The 17077-nt window shown below is 39.3% G+C and overlaps 1 protein-coding gene across 2 annotated transcripts in view; it reads right to left on the reverse strand.

Annotated features, from left to right (window-relative positions):
• Positions 1–17077, reverse strand: part of glra3 (glycine receptor, alpha 3) — a 103946-nt gene that overhangs the window by 51760 nt on the left and 35109 nt on the right. For both annotated transcript variants that reach the window (XM_035637910.2, XM_035637908.2), the window contains exons 2-3: positions 6674–6804; positions 6209–6276 (exon numbers count right to left, since the gene is read on the reverse strand). In XM_035637910.2, the coding sequence (XP_035493803.1) occupies positions 6209–6276; positions 6674–6804 (199 nt within the window). The remainder of the gene's footprint in view (positions 1–6208; positions 6277–6673; positions 6805–17077) is intronic.

A 17077-nucleotide genomic window follows, 5' to 3' on the forward strand; every position in this document is an offset into this window, starting at 1 on the left:
ACCATAAACCCCACATACCGAAAAATAAACATGTGGACCACTAGATGGCGCTATAATCAAGGTAGATGCATTTTGGACTATGACTGCCACATTACACATTTAATAAACTTACATCCACGTGTTCCTTGAATCAAGCTGAATCACATTACGTAGGCCATGCCCATTTCCGCAAAGGATTTCTTTCGCACAGTCGCGACATGTGCAAAACTCCTCCTAGGTTTCTTGCCCGGTCTGCCTGAAACTACAGTATGTATAAAGTATCTTCAGACGGCCCTGACAAAAGTTATCAAAGGAATTTTGTTAAAAAATTTATCGCCAGAGCTTGGACCCCGTTATACACTGCTTGCAGTTCTAGTTCATTTGGTTACTTAATATTTATTATTTCTTTGTCTATCTTTCTCTTATATGTAAATAATGATGTATATTTTTTAGGTATTTGATTTGGGAATATGGGAGTTGATATATGTGTATATATGTGCTCATATGTTTGTATTTGTACATGTGTTTATACGTATATGTTTGTATATGATAATTACACAATATAAGATAACAAGACAATATTATTAAGATATGTGAAATTGGTAATGAATTTATTTTTATTGAAAGAAATGTGTATTTTGATAAGGATAACTAAATTAGTAAGGAATTAAGAGATAAAGATAAACGTTTTATTAACTAAAGTATAGATTTCAATCAATAAGTAAGCTGGTTAATTATTAATTATAGATGAATGACTTGGGGAGAAGGGGTGAGATTGAATAAGTTCTTCTTCCGACCCCTTTTCGAACATGTAAAGCAAGTGTTGGACAGTTTCTTTTGATTTGTGCATTTATTGTTTGTGAATATTACTTTTCTATATCTGTCCACTTGTTTCATTATTTTCTTTTGTTGTTTATTCCTTGTTTTTTTTTCCAAATTTGTGTTCGGAATAAACACAATATCAATTAAATTAAACTTTTATATTCAAGAGTATAAAGCACTTAACTAGGGCTGCAGCTGTCTCCTTGCAAACTATATTAAAAAGCTGTTTTCCGCTGATTCGAACACGCCAGTGTATGAGTGGAGTAACTCCTGTTGTGAATGGGGCAGTGCATGGAGTATGTGCGTAGTATTTACGTGTGTGAAAGGGAGGGAATGACACGAGAGACAGAGAGAGAGGAGAAAGCGGAGCAGCTAGAAGTCAGTGGTGCATGGTAGTAGCAGATGTGCAGTAAAGTTTAAAGTTGGTGTTCAATAATAAATGCAGCAACGCCTCGGTTACACAGAAGTCTCCATGTGTCTGTTGGGAAAAATAAGGGGTTGGTCCCAGAGCAGACAGCTTTGGCCCTGGAGAAACTATCTCCCTGCTCCCCCACTACGGTCCGGACGACGGGCAGGATAAAAGACCAACGGGTGTATTTCTTACAATAATCATTGTACCACACACTTCTGGTATTATGCTGATGTATAATGTTACGCCAATAATAAGGCTATCGAGGGGCCGGAGTTTAACTAAATTAATTCACATTTGTCCATGTTTGAAAGCAGCTAAAGCAAAAATTAACAGTCTCTCCATAAGAGAATAATTATCTGGTTCCAGATTATTAATGTGCGGCCACGACTTAATTATCTCATTCCCACGAGTTTGAATGCGTGGCCATGACTTAATGATCTTGTTCCCATGCATTACTTACTCATTGCCATGCATTAATATTTTTCCAACGTATGTCATGAGGGGGGCTCTGTAATAAACCATGCAAGACAGAGACAGCAGAGTCTGTAGCAGAGCCATAGTGAGGTGAAGCATTTAAAATATGTTCAATCATTATTGATTTACAGACACTTCAATCAAGTCAATGGGCCTCATGCAAGGACATTCGTATTCTAATCCTAAATTTCTCCTACATCTGTTCGTAATGTAGTTCGCCCTGAATAAGCAAACAGCCAGATAACACTGGTTCAAAACCTGCACGAAAGTTTTGTGACCCGGTTCCGTGATCTACAACTGAAAAGGCCACAGATCACGTTCCTCATCGACCCTTTTTAATGCGGAGACGGATTGTTTGAAAGCCCCGCTAGTCACAGATGAGGCTGTGGCTGAGTTGGAGATGATCGATCTTTGTGTGGAAGACCAACTGAAACCTGCTTTAAGGGAAGGGACCATTGAGTTCTGGAAAAGTGTGCCAATGGAAAATACCCCAATGTCAAACGGGCTGCGCTCAAGATACTGTCAATGTTTGGGTCAACATACGTCTGCAAGTCTGTGTTTTCTACCCTGAAATTCGTGAAATCAAAGCATCGATCTGTTCTGACTGACACACGTGAAAGAATTGCTTTGAGTGGCAACAACGGAATAAAAGCCAGATTTTAAGAGGATTGTTCAAGGCAAGGAATGCCAGAAGTCCCACTAAGCAACATGCATAGTAAGAGAAAAACGCTATTGTAAATTGTTATATTTTTGTTTGTGGGCTTGGTTGAACTGAGAGTTTGTGTGTGTGAGACAGCACACAATGTTCATTGTTGAAAATGACTGGCCTGTGGTCTTAGTACTGTAGGAGTCCATTTCTGTCATTATCATGTTGGTGTGTGACATTTACAGTAAATCATGCTGAGCAGAGGTCTGTGTGTGTGTGTGTGTGAGAGAGAGAGAGAGGACGGGATGTTCATGTGTGCCCGTGTGTATGATGTGGCTCCTTGCAGTAACACAGTAAACAATTTGGCTCTTAGTCTCTAACTGGTTGGTCACCCCTGCATTAGACCCATTGTCTTGAACCAAAATTACAAAACCCGTTAAGACCAGCTGGTGGCCCATAAAAGCCACATTGTACACATCGTGAGCAATAAACAAAATGTATAACCATGATACCAAATGTCAATGATTTCTTGCTCTGGGGATCATAAATACAACAAGGAATGTTTGATAATTCTGTAATAATCATTACAATATCTTCAGTCCTTACCTGTGCTTTGAGCTGCATATTGTACATGCTTTTTACAAATCCAGTTTAATATTTGCTACTTTTGATGTTAGGAAATTACTGAATGTGGATTATGCTGGAGTTTTTAAATAAAAAATAAATACAACAGCAACGAAGGGACCCAAACCATTGTTGTGGAAATGTATGCCTCATAATCTAAAAGGACTGAAAGTTACAAGCGTGCTGGTTGACATCCTTGGTGGAATCACTGGCACTTGTAATTCACCAGTGCATTCTGTATTCACACATACACACAAGCACGCACACACACACACACACACACACACACACAGAGACACACATGCACATACACACAAGTCTGTCCTCTAGTTTGACCATGGAATCCTAAGGGAGCAGATGTGACATTCTTGTCCTGATGACTCCAAAGTATGTCCCTCTTGTCCAGCAGCAGCCTGTGTTCACTAGTAGTGGACTCAGGAGGCCAATGAGGCACTGCAGGGCTGCTTTGAGTTTACGGAGTGGGATGTCCTCTGTGAACCGCATGGGGAGGACATCAACAACATGACAGACTGCATCACAGAATACATCAAATTCTGTGAAGACAACACAATGGCAGATCGTACTGTATGATGCTTCCCCAACAACAAGCCCTGGATCACCAGCGACCTGAAATGACTTCTTAACAAGAAGAATAAAGCCTTCAGGTCAGGGGACAGACTCCAACTGAGGGGGATGCAGCACGAACTGAGGGAGAGTAAAGACTCTTACAGGAGGAAGCTGGAGGCCAAACTCCAGCAGAACAACGTCAGGGACTTGTGGACGGCGCCATCATCTATCTGCTGCAGCGGGCCCATTCGCATCTGGATGATGTTGGCGGCACTGTGAGAATCCCTTATTTTGATTTCTCCAGTGCTTTCAACACCATCCAGCCACTGCTACTGGGTGACAAGCTGCGGTTGATGGGTGTTGATGTCTCCACGGTCTCCTGGATCACTGACTACCTGACAAGCAGGCCACAGTTTGTACGACTGGATCATGTTCTGTCTGACATGGTGGTGAGTGGTACAGGAGCTCCACAGGGGACTGTGCTGCCTCTTTTCCTGTTCACCGTATACACCACTGACTTTCAGTACAACTCTGAGTTGTGCAACTTGCAGAAGTTTTCTGATGACTCTGCAGTGGTTGGGTGTATAAGTGATGGATAGGACAGGTTTGTGGTGGACAGGTTTGTGGAGTGGGCGGGAACAAATCACCTGTTGGTGAATGTGGACAAGACCAGAGAGATGGTGATCCACTTCAGGAGGAAGAGAACAGCTTCGCAGCCTCTTTTCAGAACCTGGGAGTCATCATTGACAACAGACTGAACTGGAAAACCAACAGCCTGGCTGTGTACAAGAAGGGGATGAGCAGACTCTACTTCCTGAGGATGCTTAGATCCTTCAATGTGTGCAGCAGGATGTTGGAGATGTTGTATCAGTCTGTTGTTGCCAACGTACTGTTCTTCACTGTGGTCTGCTGGTGGAGCAGCATCGGAGCCAGCAACACAAACAGACTGAACAAACTGATCAAGAAATCTGGCTCCATAATAGGCTACAAGATGGACACCTTTGACGCTGTGGTGGAGAGGAGGACTATGAACAAACTGTTATCCATCATGGATAACCCTGACCATCCTCGCCACCACACACTGGACAGACAGTAGACTGCTTCGCTGTCACAAGGACCGTTACAGGAAATCTTTCCTGCCACAAACCATAAGACTGTATAACACCTCACCTTAAGCTAAACATAAAGCATAAATCCCGGCACATTTGCACCTTCATGTTACCATGTTCCTCTGCACACTACTGGTAACTGATTGTACTACTGCACTATTTCCACTGTTAATGTTTAATGTAAATTCTTTGAATGTATTATTCTTATATTCTATATATTTTGCGACTTGCATATTTTACATTTATTTGTGTAGATATTGTATATATTTGTATGTAAGTGTGCTGTGTGAAACGTGCTGCTATTACACCAGAATTTTCCAGTTTGGGATAAATAAAGTAACTATCTATCTATCTATCTAATGTAACAGCTCTTTACTTAGTTTAAACATTTCTATTGGTGAAGTTGCATTGATCACTTTGAGGGGGGATACATTTAGTCTCCGACGGGGATAAAAATAATTCAGCAGAGGTGGGGACATGTAGACCAGAAGGGTTGAAATCCCACACATCCCCCCGGCAAATCGCACCCTGCTTTTAGGTATGGCCTTGTTCATCACACCTGGAGCAGGATTATTCAGCTGACTCAGTGGTTGTTTGTTTGGTCAGAGTTTTTTGTGATAGATCAATGTTGTATTTTCTTGTGATTACTCCTTACCAGCTTTACCTTGTGTTCAGGATCCGGTTGTCAGCTTGCTCGCTCCTCTGTGTTTCCTGTGTCGCTTCATCTTCACGCCAGCCCAAGCGCTCATCTGTCTGCCCCTGCTTGTCCCACTATATCTTCATTAAAACCTGTTCCTACCATATGCCCCCTGAGTATGCATTTCAGGGTCCATTTTAAAAACAAAGGAACTTAACGTAACACAGTTATGGTTTGAATGTCAAAGACTGAGTATGGTTTGTTGACCATGTTCATACCTTTATGATCATCAGTCACCATCTTCTAATGGATAATTGCACCTGGATAATGTTCCGTGTCACAAAGTAAAAGTCTCAAACTGGTTTTATGAAAATGTCAGTTAAACCAGTGTCCTCCCCAGTCACCATATGTGAACCCGGTACAACACCTTCTGAGACGTGGTAGGACAGAAGATTGAATGTGCAGCTGACAAATCAACATAAATTATGTGATGCAGTCATGTAAACATGGAGTAGAACCTCAAAGGAAATTTTCCAAGATAGACTTGATGTCATGAAGACCTGAGGCTGTGCAAAGGGAGGAACTAATACCCAAATTCAAACTTCACCACAGCAAACAGTGAAGCAAATGTGAAATACAATTCATAAAAATGTGATAGATAATATGCATATTTCTACTGATCTAAAATTGAAAACAATAATGTGTGAATCAGGTAATGTGCACTTCTGCCCAGCCCATCCAACGCCAAGCAATGGCACTTTGATTGTGAGTAGTTGACCCTTGCGTGTTGTATTGTACTAGTAACTAATTGATTTAGTTTCATTGGATATGTATGTACGTCATGTTTGAATTCACCTTTAAGAATGCCTTGTGATGAAGGAACGTTTCTGTAATGAAATTGGAAAACCTTAAATCCATGCAGGAGCTCTACTACTCACCATGGTGGTTTCAGCAATGGAGCCAAAGCTGTTGATGAAAATGTTGCAGGAAACATTGACTGGAGGACCTGCAGAGGGAGAGAAAAAATGATCAGATGGATATAATATGAATACAACAAAACACAAAAAGGAACATTTAATTAATAAGCCACTCAATTATAAAAACACTTGTTTCTTGAAGTTAATTTAGTTTTTACGTTCTGGCCTTAGTGTTTCATTAGTACAGCCTTAGGGGATACATTGCACATTTGCTAAATACTGAACAGTACTAAATACTGTCCAGTATGTATTCCTTCCTTTTTTATATTAAATCTTAGAACATGCCACTCTTCATCCTGAGGGGGATGGGGTTAGGGTTCAGGGGACTTCATAAAAACGTTTCCTAAACTGTAACAGCATTGTCTCGTTGTTACACAGTGTTTACACAATCTTTCCACATTCTTTCTTTCCACAGATGGTGGGTACCTTTAAAGTTTGGTCTTATCCTTGCATCATATCCAGATGTCCTTCCCATCAGTTTGTCGAGAAAATCAGAGGGAGACATCGGCACCTGTCGTGTCCTCGCGGCATTGTCCACCTCCTTACACTGACCCACACTAACACACAGACAAAACACAGAATACAAGTAATAATGTGTGACATTTTCACAGAAGGACGTAAGCATTCCTTCCACCCCTGTCAACTGATGTAAAGCACAACTCTGACTCAAGTATTTACTGTTGATGGCTTTGGACATTTTATCCCTGAGGGGAAACCTGTAAATGTAAAAGCCCAGAGAAGGTGGGTGTTTGTATGAAAGAAGGCGGACACAAACTTTCTTCAACTCATGTGTGTAATGATGCAATTATGAAAGCAACCTCACAGAACAAGCACAAATGTCAGTACATGTGTATCACAATATGTACAGATATCCTGCTAAACATCCATAGTACACAGCTGAAACACAAGTAATTAAATATGTACATTAAACAAACACAGCAATTCAAAACATAAACTGTACTGTGACAGCTTATTTCTAATATTCTTTTAATCTTTAAATTGTATCGTTACACATACAACACTAACACTATACTATGGAGAGAAAATAGTCTCATAAAAGTCACAAATCTGTATCACATGATCAACAAGTGAAGGATAAGAGTTACAAAGGCGTACAATTATTTGTGCATAACTTTGGGTACTCACAAATGCGTGTTCAAATCCACACACAAATACAGAGCAATCTGTGCACACGTATCTTTACAGATCTAATATGTTCACTTTCCAACAGCTTCCTGTGAGTACAAATGTCTAAAAAAACGTGTGTGACATTTGTAGATCTCCTGATATGCACAAATCAGCGTACAAGCGCATGTGCACTTTTGACACAGTTTTTCTGCAGGCAGCTCCAGAAAGATTCACAAATATGTGCTGCATTTAAGTGCTGGTGGAAAACTGGGACATCCGGGCTGTCGGTGAATGCGTTATTTCAAAGTGGGAAATATGTTTGAAATAGACAGAATAGCTCGTCACCCCTCCATTAGAACACATACAGTATAAAATAAATGCAATTATTACACTTAAACGCAGCACACATTTGTGAATCTTTTCGGAGCTGCCTGCGGAAAAACTGTCTCGAAAGTCCACAGTACGCTGATTCGTGCGTATCAGGAGATCTACAAATGTCACTCATGTTTTTTTAGACATTTGTAGTTACAGGAAGCTCTTGGAAAGCAAACAGATCTGTAAAGTTACTTGTGCACAGATTGCTTTGTATTTGTGTGTGGATTTGAACACACATTTGTGAGAACACAAAGTTACGCACAAATCATTGTAAGCATTTGTAACTCTAATCTTTCGCTCTTAGATCATGTGATACACATTTGTGACCTTTATGAGACTATTTTCTGTCCATACTATACTCAATCAGTTGTACAGACATTTTGGCAACAAAAGTACCATAGATGTTCATAATACTATATGTAAACCAACAATAACAATTGTAACCAATTAATACTACAAGTTAAACAGTAAAAAAAACCAACATCTGAGCAGGTATTCTCTGCTGCGGGTGAGGGGACTGACATCTGTGTGCAATTTTTTTTATCACATTATAAGAGCACTGTTGGGTCTTGGCGGTGCACTGTACTGAGGCTCTACATCGTTTACAATGTGTTGACTCACTGTGATGCCTTGATTTTGGCATTTTGGCCAGCGCCATCTTGTTTTTTGTTTTATTTTTTACCAGAAGTAACCATATTTTGAGAAGTGGACGGTGGTTCCTGAGTGAGAGCTTGAGGACATGCCACCCACCGCCCACCTGTTAGTTCTACCTGCGGAATAGTAGAAGCAGTAGTAGTAGTAATTAATACTACTAATACTAATACTCAAATACATATTATTCTGGGACTACTCAGTTCATTTTCAATTTCCAAGATCCGTTACCAACGGACGCAGATGAATCGTATGACGTCTGTTGAGCGAAGCGAAAGTGTCAACAGACAAGAGCAGAAATTTTAAGATATTGGGTACTTTTAGTCAAAGGCTGGTAGATCAGGGGCATCCTTGGTTGTTTTCAAAAGTCGCTCCCCATTGGATTTTTGGTATAAACCCCGTCTATTATAATACAATCAGTTGTGATTGGACCGGCGAGTTTTCTGCCGGGGAAAATCAATTCCCAACGGAGGGGATCCAGACCTTATTCTGGCAGCAAATTTAAATGAGCTCCCAGAATTCGTCTGAGTCCAAGGCTAACTAATAGTACTTTGTATTATTAACAGCTGTAGTATAAACTGCTCCACAAAGAAGGAATGGTTTTCAGTCAGTTCTGTTGATGGTAGAAATACTCATTTGATTAAACTTTTGTTTTTTCTGATCCCACATGATGCTGAGTCATTCATGAACCTGGATTAAACATACTATAAACAATTTTAAGGGTTTAAATAAAATATTCAAAACTAATAGATATTCCACAGTAATTAAAAACATAATATTCTGAAAAAGCGATCACAGCAAGACCATAGCATCCAGGTCAAACCAGGTTGTCGACTTTCTCAAAGAGTAACAAGTAAACAAACAGGCTTACTCGTCAAACAGCATGAGCACTGTGTGTGTGTGTGTGTGTGTGTGTGTGTGTGTGTGTGCGCGCATGCCATTATCATTAAAAGTGCAATTTTCTCATTTAAATATTACACAACTATGTATGTATATGCGTGTATCTCTACTGGGGTGAATAAACAGGGGCTTTGAAATGCCAAGGTAAAGCTTGATGATCCTGAAATTACACTGTGTATACGTGTGTTTGTCAATTGGGACAACAGGGAACATTTCCAAAAATAGCTCAGTGCAAGAGTCACACTGTTTAAACACAAAACAATACACACACAGGCATGCACACACCCTGTATGCATCAACATTCAGCTACCATTTAACTTGGGCTGGGTATTTTCAAGAACCTCACAATTCAATTAAATTTGAGTAATATGTTTAGATGACAAAAATACCCAAATAATTCATTAGAATACATTTTGATATTTGTGAAATTGTATTGGTTCAGAACAGAATGATTAATTTGTAGTTACTAGATGTGCACATGTAGATTCAGTTTTTCCTCTCAAGATTTTTTTCAGCAGCGGGGGCAGGCCAATAAAGTTAATCTATCTATCTATCTATCTATCTATTTAAAAGTAAAATTCAAGGAAAATAAGTCATCATAGGGGCAGAATGTGATAACTAAAGGTCCTCAGTGCACAGCATCTAACTGCATGTTAAAGATCTTTACTGGAGGAGCTGTTGCTGATCAGCAGGCTGTCACAATCGCACTCAGCCTGCAGGATATCAAACACCGTAGCTACACTGCTCCAAATCAATGTTGTGCTGCCCTAAATGTTTCCAGATTCGAGATGCGACTCGACTTGCAGCTAATAAACGCCCCGCATTTACTACACTTGTCGCCGCTTTCTCTGTTAAAATACAGTCAGACTTTCGACTGGTTATCCCTACTTTTTCTCACAGGTACACAGTAACCCTACTCTGTCCGCCGCTGCAAAATGAACACAGAGGAAACCATGACTACCCATTTCTGTCGCCATTTAAAAAAAACAAACAGAAGTTGTTTGGTCGAGAAGGGCCTCTGTACAATACGAATCACACTACAGCGGCACCCACAATGCCCCCCACAGGTGTGGGGTTTCATTACAATGGAAATAATAGATTTATAGATTTTCTTAATCGATATTAAATTGGCAAAAAATATATTGCAATGTATTGATGAATCGATTTTTTTGCCCAGTCCTACATTTAACCCAATTGGGAGCACACTTATTCAATGCTGAGAGACAGAGGAGGGGTGGTCACCACGAGTTTGATTTATTAAAAGTCTGAATGTTAAATTAATTAATGGAGTTGATATTAGAACAATGCCGTGTTTACATAAAACATCTTGAATGGTAACTGATTTCGGTAATTTTACATTTATTTTTTTATCCTGATCATGAAAAATCTGTACAATATTACCTAGAATTGTGTTTGAAATGATATTTTGAATCTGTACAAATACAGTAAATTCCCATTTCCGTAAATTGTCAACTTACATCATGGTAAATGGACTGTATTTATGTAGCGCTTTTCTAGTAATATAGACCAATAAATGTCTTGCCCAAGGACACAACGGCACGTGGACTAGTGGAAGCTGGGATCGAACAACTCTACGAATGTAAGCAAATATCTGCAAATCCACAACTCTATGATCCTATGCATCTTCACAGAAAAAGAAATCTGTAGTAGGAGAGTAGGGCTTTTTTAATGCTGTAGAATAACAAGGGGCTTCATTCACAAAATCACTTTAAAATGTTCTGACAGATCAAGAAATTGTTAGACTTTGTTTCACCTTTGATTTTGGTGAAGTACAACCAGACTTTCACTCTCTGCCATCGTCACACGGAGCAGGTGAGTGTCTGTGTCGGGCTGTGAGAGCTGGCCACGCCCCCTCCATAGCGAAGGCTCTGACACAGAGACTCAGGATTGGGAATAGCGCAAATTCATCATAGACAAATTAATTAATTTCTTTAATACTGTTGGCAGCACCGATAAGGTCAGAGCTTATTGGTACTGTGGTCTTTCATAATTTAGCTTTGTGCACTTTAAATACTGGGTTTCTGTTCCGATCCGTAGATCCCACCCCGCTCACCCCCAAAAAATATTTTAAATGTGGTGCACGCATTGTAAACCAGCTGTCGGAAGAATATCAATAGAGAATAACGTTACATGGCAAATGTTCTTTTAAACTGTAAAATCTATCAAACTTAAATTTAACTGGATCTACCTTTCTCTTGATTATCTCCCCTTGCTGTATCTGTCCTAGGGATGGGTATGGTTTGAATTTTAACCAATTCCTAATTCTGCTTATTGATTCCCGTTCTTATCAGAAATCATTCCTGCCACACGCTATTAGACTGTACACTTCGCCTTTGTCTGAAAGAGACACTCTGGACTATATTTTTGGAGCGTGGTGATACAGTGGCAGTGCTGTAATGACATGGCATTGGCCTTGAAATGCAAACATATATATTACACGAATTAGAGTCTGTCATACGTAGATGGTATGTATATAACAGACAGTTGGGGCAGGGTACGCACTGGTTTTACAGCCAGACCAGCATCAATTCAAAGAAGTGCTTACGTCTCTCCGGACCTTCAAATGTGCACCCCTTGTACACAGCTTTGATAAACTATCAAACTGTAAATATATTTAACCCATTGTTAGTTGTAATTAGGCAATATGTTTGTGTTTTTCAGAACTCTGATTTGAAAACTGCTATCCACTGACTGTCCCCATCCAGCCTGACATAGCTTGAGAGGATCTGAAGAGAAGAAAATCCTCAGATCCATGTGTGCCAAAGCTTGTCGGGTCATACCCCTAAAGACTCGTGGCTGTAATGGTTGCCAAAAGGTGCCTTAACTAAGTACTGAGTAAAGGGTCTGAAAACTGCTTTGTCATCATGGGATATTATTGATGAGGAAAAAGTTGATTGAAATGATTTGAACACAAGGCTGCAGCATAACAAAATGTGAAAAAAGTAAAGGGGTCTTAATACTTTGTGAATACACTGTATATGTAGCTGCTGTAATGGATGGAGTGTTAAAATAACGCATCCTCACCTTCCAATCAAACTCTCTCCTAATTGGGCTGTTAGTTAGTTTATGTCTTGCTTTAAATGTTTCTTCCCAGTCTTCATCTGATATTATATATTGGTTTTCAGTTCCCATTTTTCCTTAAGCTCCATGTTGACATAACTACTTTCATGTTGTAGTGCTTTGTACATTTTTGAAATTAATCCCTTTTTTGATTCCCCCTCCGTAAATGACATTAACAGTTCCTCTAGTTTGGATGGTGTTCTGCAAATACTTTCCCACTCCTTGTGGGTCTGAAGGTAATGTCTTATTTGCAGGAATTTGTAGAAGTCATGGGCTGGCATGTTGAATTCCTTCCTAAGTTGTTAAAAAGTTTTCATAGTTTGTCCATTAAAGATTTGTGCAATATAACTTAACCCCCTATCTGTCCATTTCTTATACCGGGCATCCATCGTAGATGTTGGAAAATCCGAATTCACTGCTATTTTGGTGGCCCTGCAAATCGAATTTGACATTTTAAAATTATTTTGTACTATTGACCATTCTTTCATCGTTGCCCTGATCCATTCATTTCAGGCTCCAATTCCCTTCTGCATTTTTCATTCAAAAATGGAAGGCACATTTGGACACATGGAGTTTGCCCCATTCCCACCCACAATGTATCGTTCTCCTTAGTTATCCACATAATAATAGCTCTAAGTTGTGCTGCCCAATAGTCAATTTTTAGGTTCTGTAAATTTAACCCTACCTTCTCTTTTGTGCAAAGAAGTATTTTGTATTCAATTCTTGCTTTTTTTATTTTGCCAAATTTATTTAGATATGACTGACTCTGGGAGCTAGAGACCATAATTGGCAATGACTGGAACAAAAACAGCAGTCTTGGTACAATGTTCATTCTCTCAATTCTACCAATGACAGGGGTATACCTCCCACCCAATCAAATCCCTCTTAAATTCTGCGATCAATAATCCATAGTTCACTTCAAATAACTGTGAGATTATAGGAGTAATGATAATACCCAGATATCTAAACCCTTTATTAGTCCATTTAAAATTAAACTGTCCCTCTAATTCTGTAGGATATTTGCCTGAAAGCATCATGGCTACTGATTTTGATTTATTGGTCAAATAACCTGATATTTCTCCATTTTCATTCAGATTGTTTAAAAGAGCTGGTATAGTTGAGGACACATACATGTTAATATATCATCTGCATATAGAAATATTTTTATGCTCAAAGAAAATGTCCTATTTGTTTGGGCCTTTCTAAGTTGAAATGCCAATAACCGGCTCGCTCTATTTCCCACCTCATAGTATCTTTGATTTCTAAAACGTAGAGCTCCTTCTGCTTTACATGTTAGTAATTCATCTAATTTAAACCTGGTTTTCTTCAGTTCAAGGAATGTGGAGTTGTCCGATGTTTTTTTAAGTTCTGACTCTAGTTCTCAAATTTTATTCTGTAAGATTTTTTTGTTACTTTAACGGAGCGTTTCTCAACCAAGATGATATTTCTATTATCTTTCCTCTTACAACTGCTTGTCCCCCATCCCATAAAATTGATGCATTTGAAAGTATTCCTTTAAGTGTTGTTTTATTTTTGCTACCACCCCCTCGTCCGATAGAAGTGACACATTCAGTCTCCAATATTTAAAAAAAGATTCATTACCCATATCTATCGTTAGCGTAATAGGCTATATTCTTAAAGAATGTCTCGTTTTCTTCATTTGGTGCATAAACATTTAGTATATATATGCTCATATCTCCTATGGAGCCCACTACCATAATGTATCTTCCCATATTATCTTTTATCACTTTTTTTTCAGAGAATGGCAGATTTATTTATTAGTATAGTTACGCCTCTTTTTCCCCCCAAATGAGCCGTGTAACACTTGGTTTACCCATTCCCGTATCAATTTTGTATATTCACTCTCAGTCAAATGTGTTTCCTTTAGTAGAGCAATTGAACATTGTAGTTTTCTCAGTTGGTTCAGTATCTTCTTCCTCTTGATGGGATGATTCAGCCCATGGACATTATAAGATACAAGATTTAACCTATTCATATTTATTTAAGCTGGAACCCTTTAACATTGCATCTCTTATTAACCAAAACGGCTGTGCAAAAATTAGCACATCAAAAAACGAACAAACTCATTCAGAACTAATATACAAGAACAAAAGAACAATGTGACTCCCAAAAGTCCCGTAACAGAAGAGTGGTGACAGAATCTCTCCGGGGAATCACAGTATGTGTATTTGCAACTTCTCAGTTGTTATATAAAGTTGCTATTTACTCCAAATGAGCAGCTAATTCGGTCTAAAAAAACCCCCCAATATTTCTGTTTGATTATATCAGTAGTATTGTACCTTTAGCCAGCTCCATTTATACTCCATGTTTATCATCTTCGGCAGACTGTTCGTGTTTACTTGATGAGGGCTTGCAGGTCCGCTTCCGTGATGTGCGGCTACCTCCTCTTCTCCCTCTGTCCTGTCGCGGTGATCCAGCTGCCTTGCCCCACCACCCTCTGTAGTCTCACTGCCTCCTCTTCGTCTTTCACCTGGTAGTCTAGGAAGCGAATATATATATATATATATATATAATAATCGTTCGCAGGGGGGTCTGTATTTTCTTTCTGTTTGGCAGTCAGCAAGCGGTGGGCTCTTTCAATGCGGACCGCCACTTCACTGGCGTCCGCATCACACTGTTGAATGAATAAAGTCAGTCACAAATCCTATAGTATCGTTTTTCTCAGAGCCCTCCGGTATTCGATGTATCCTTATATTGTTACGCCTAGACCTTGCCTCCAAGTCATCACACTTCGCGGACAACTCTGCCTCTTGGTGAAGTAGAAAGGTAACTGTTCTTTCCCATCATGTTGTCTCGTCTTCTGTGTCTCCCAGCCTTTATTCCACCTTCACTGTTTGTTGCTCTAGTGAAGCTGTTCTTTCCACAAGTTCCCCACATTTGTCTCTAGTCTAGCAAGGTCCCCTTTTTTCCCTCCGTCTTTTCGGTGTACACGGTATTTGCGTTTTCCTTCTTAGCAGGCCTTCCTCTTGTATCCATTTCTTTTTCCTAACTTCTTCACTAGGTATTCGTTAGTTTGGTTCGTGTTCTGCCGTTAATATTTTGCTTCAAGAGCTGGTTTAAATTGTTATTTTTTGTTTTTGTTAATACTAATATTATATGATATATATTTATATAGTAGTAAAGCATTTCTTTTCAATGCAAATATATATCTATCTACATATAGCATATATGTGTATACACACAGACACACACTGTTTACAATCCCCATCAGCCACAACATCAAAATCACTGCCATTCTGCTGTACTGAGTTTTACTGAGAGGTGTTTCTAATATTTCTTTCATTTGGGATTACCTAACACTCAAAAACTGATCACATAAAAAGCATAATATAAAAAACTTGCTGAGGTTAACATTTATTCCAGGACTGCTGTATTACTTCAGGTTTATCTAAGTGTACCTAATAAACTGACAGGTACAGAGGTTTGGTAGTTTAATAATGTAAAATATTGAAATAGATTAGCTTACATTCCACATACGTACCTCCTGTTGTTTGTCTACTTGCAACTCAAACAGGCCTAGTAAAATTAGGTGCACAAACATTAATATATATTAATGTAAGAGGTACCTGTACCTCATCTGTGTCACACACATCATTAGTCATTTATAACGTACAGTATCTATACTTTTTGACTCAGAACCTGAGCGATTACGCTGTCTATCAAGCATAAAAGATATCTCAAGCAGACACCTGACCACACAGGTCAGGTGTTAGAGGGAAATGTAATTCTGGTAGATATCAACAATTCATTTCAGACAATTTATATAGTTATAAATATAAAATAGTTGAATGAATATGTATAAAATACTAAAGACACAACTAAGCAATACATATAATAACAACATAGATAAATAACACTAAAATTTTCAAAAACGTCACGTGCACATCTAAATGATCATTTTAGTCTTTGCTGAGTTGTTTTTTTCTAGAGCTGACGTGAAACCTTCAAGCATGCTGTTGTGGATAAAATGATGACCCTCCTTCACAGAGGGACTCATTTCATCAGACCAGAGGAGATGGAGGAGATGGAGGAGGTGGAGGCTTGCTGCTCGCCTTGCTGGCCATGACGCGTTCTGCCATGTTGCTAGTGCCACATCAGGATTCTTCCTCCTAAAGATTCACAGAAGAGACAATACATCAACAGAAATCTCTCCCCTCAGTGCTGCAATACTGTGTCTCTGATGTCAAGGGCACATTTCTAGATGTTTAAATTGGCAATCCAGGATCAGTACATGATGCACTGGTTCTCTGCAGATCCCACATGTACCAACAGGTGCTGCATCCACCAGCTGATACCTTGGGAAATCTAGGATATCTGTGTCTGTAGCTTCAGGTTGTCATCATGACACCAAACTTCCAGTCTGTAGAAGGTAGAACATCCTCTGTGTCAATAAACACAGACACATGAGACAAAGCAGATTATTACTTTGGTGACTTTGAAATAGAGTAAAAATTTAATACATGAATTTGAATTAGCAGGCCAAGTTCAAGCCCGGTGCAACAGGCACCATTCAAAAACCAGAAGCATCACTGAGCTCACCTTTGGTATCCTGAAAACCTACTGGTGCAACATCTTGTGAGCCCTGGAGATCGGACCTCTGTCCACCCTGAAGGTGACTGGTGCCTGCTGCATCCTCCACAACACTTCTGTGGCAGCAGGTGATAACCTTGACGA

Source organism: Scophthalmus maximus, chromosome 8 (genome assembly GCF_022379125.1).
Source record: "Scophthalmus maximus strain ysfricsl-2021 chromosome 8, ASM2237912v1, whole genome shotgun sequence".
Taxonomy (NCBI): Eukaryota; Metazoa; Chordata; class Actinopteri; order Pleuronectiformes; family Scophthalmidae; genus Scophthalmus; species Scophthalmus maximus.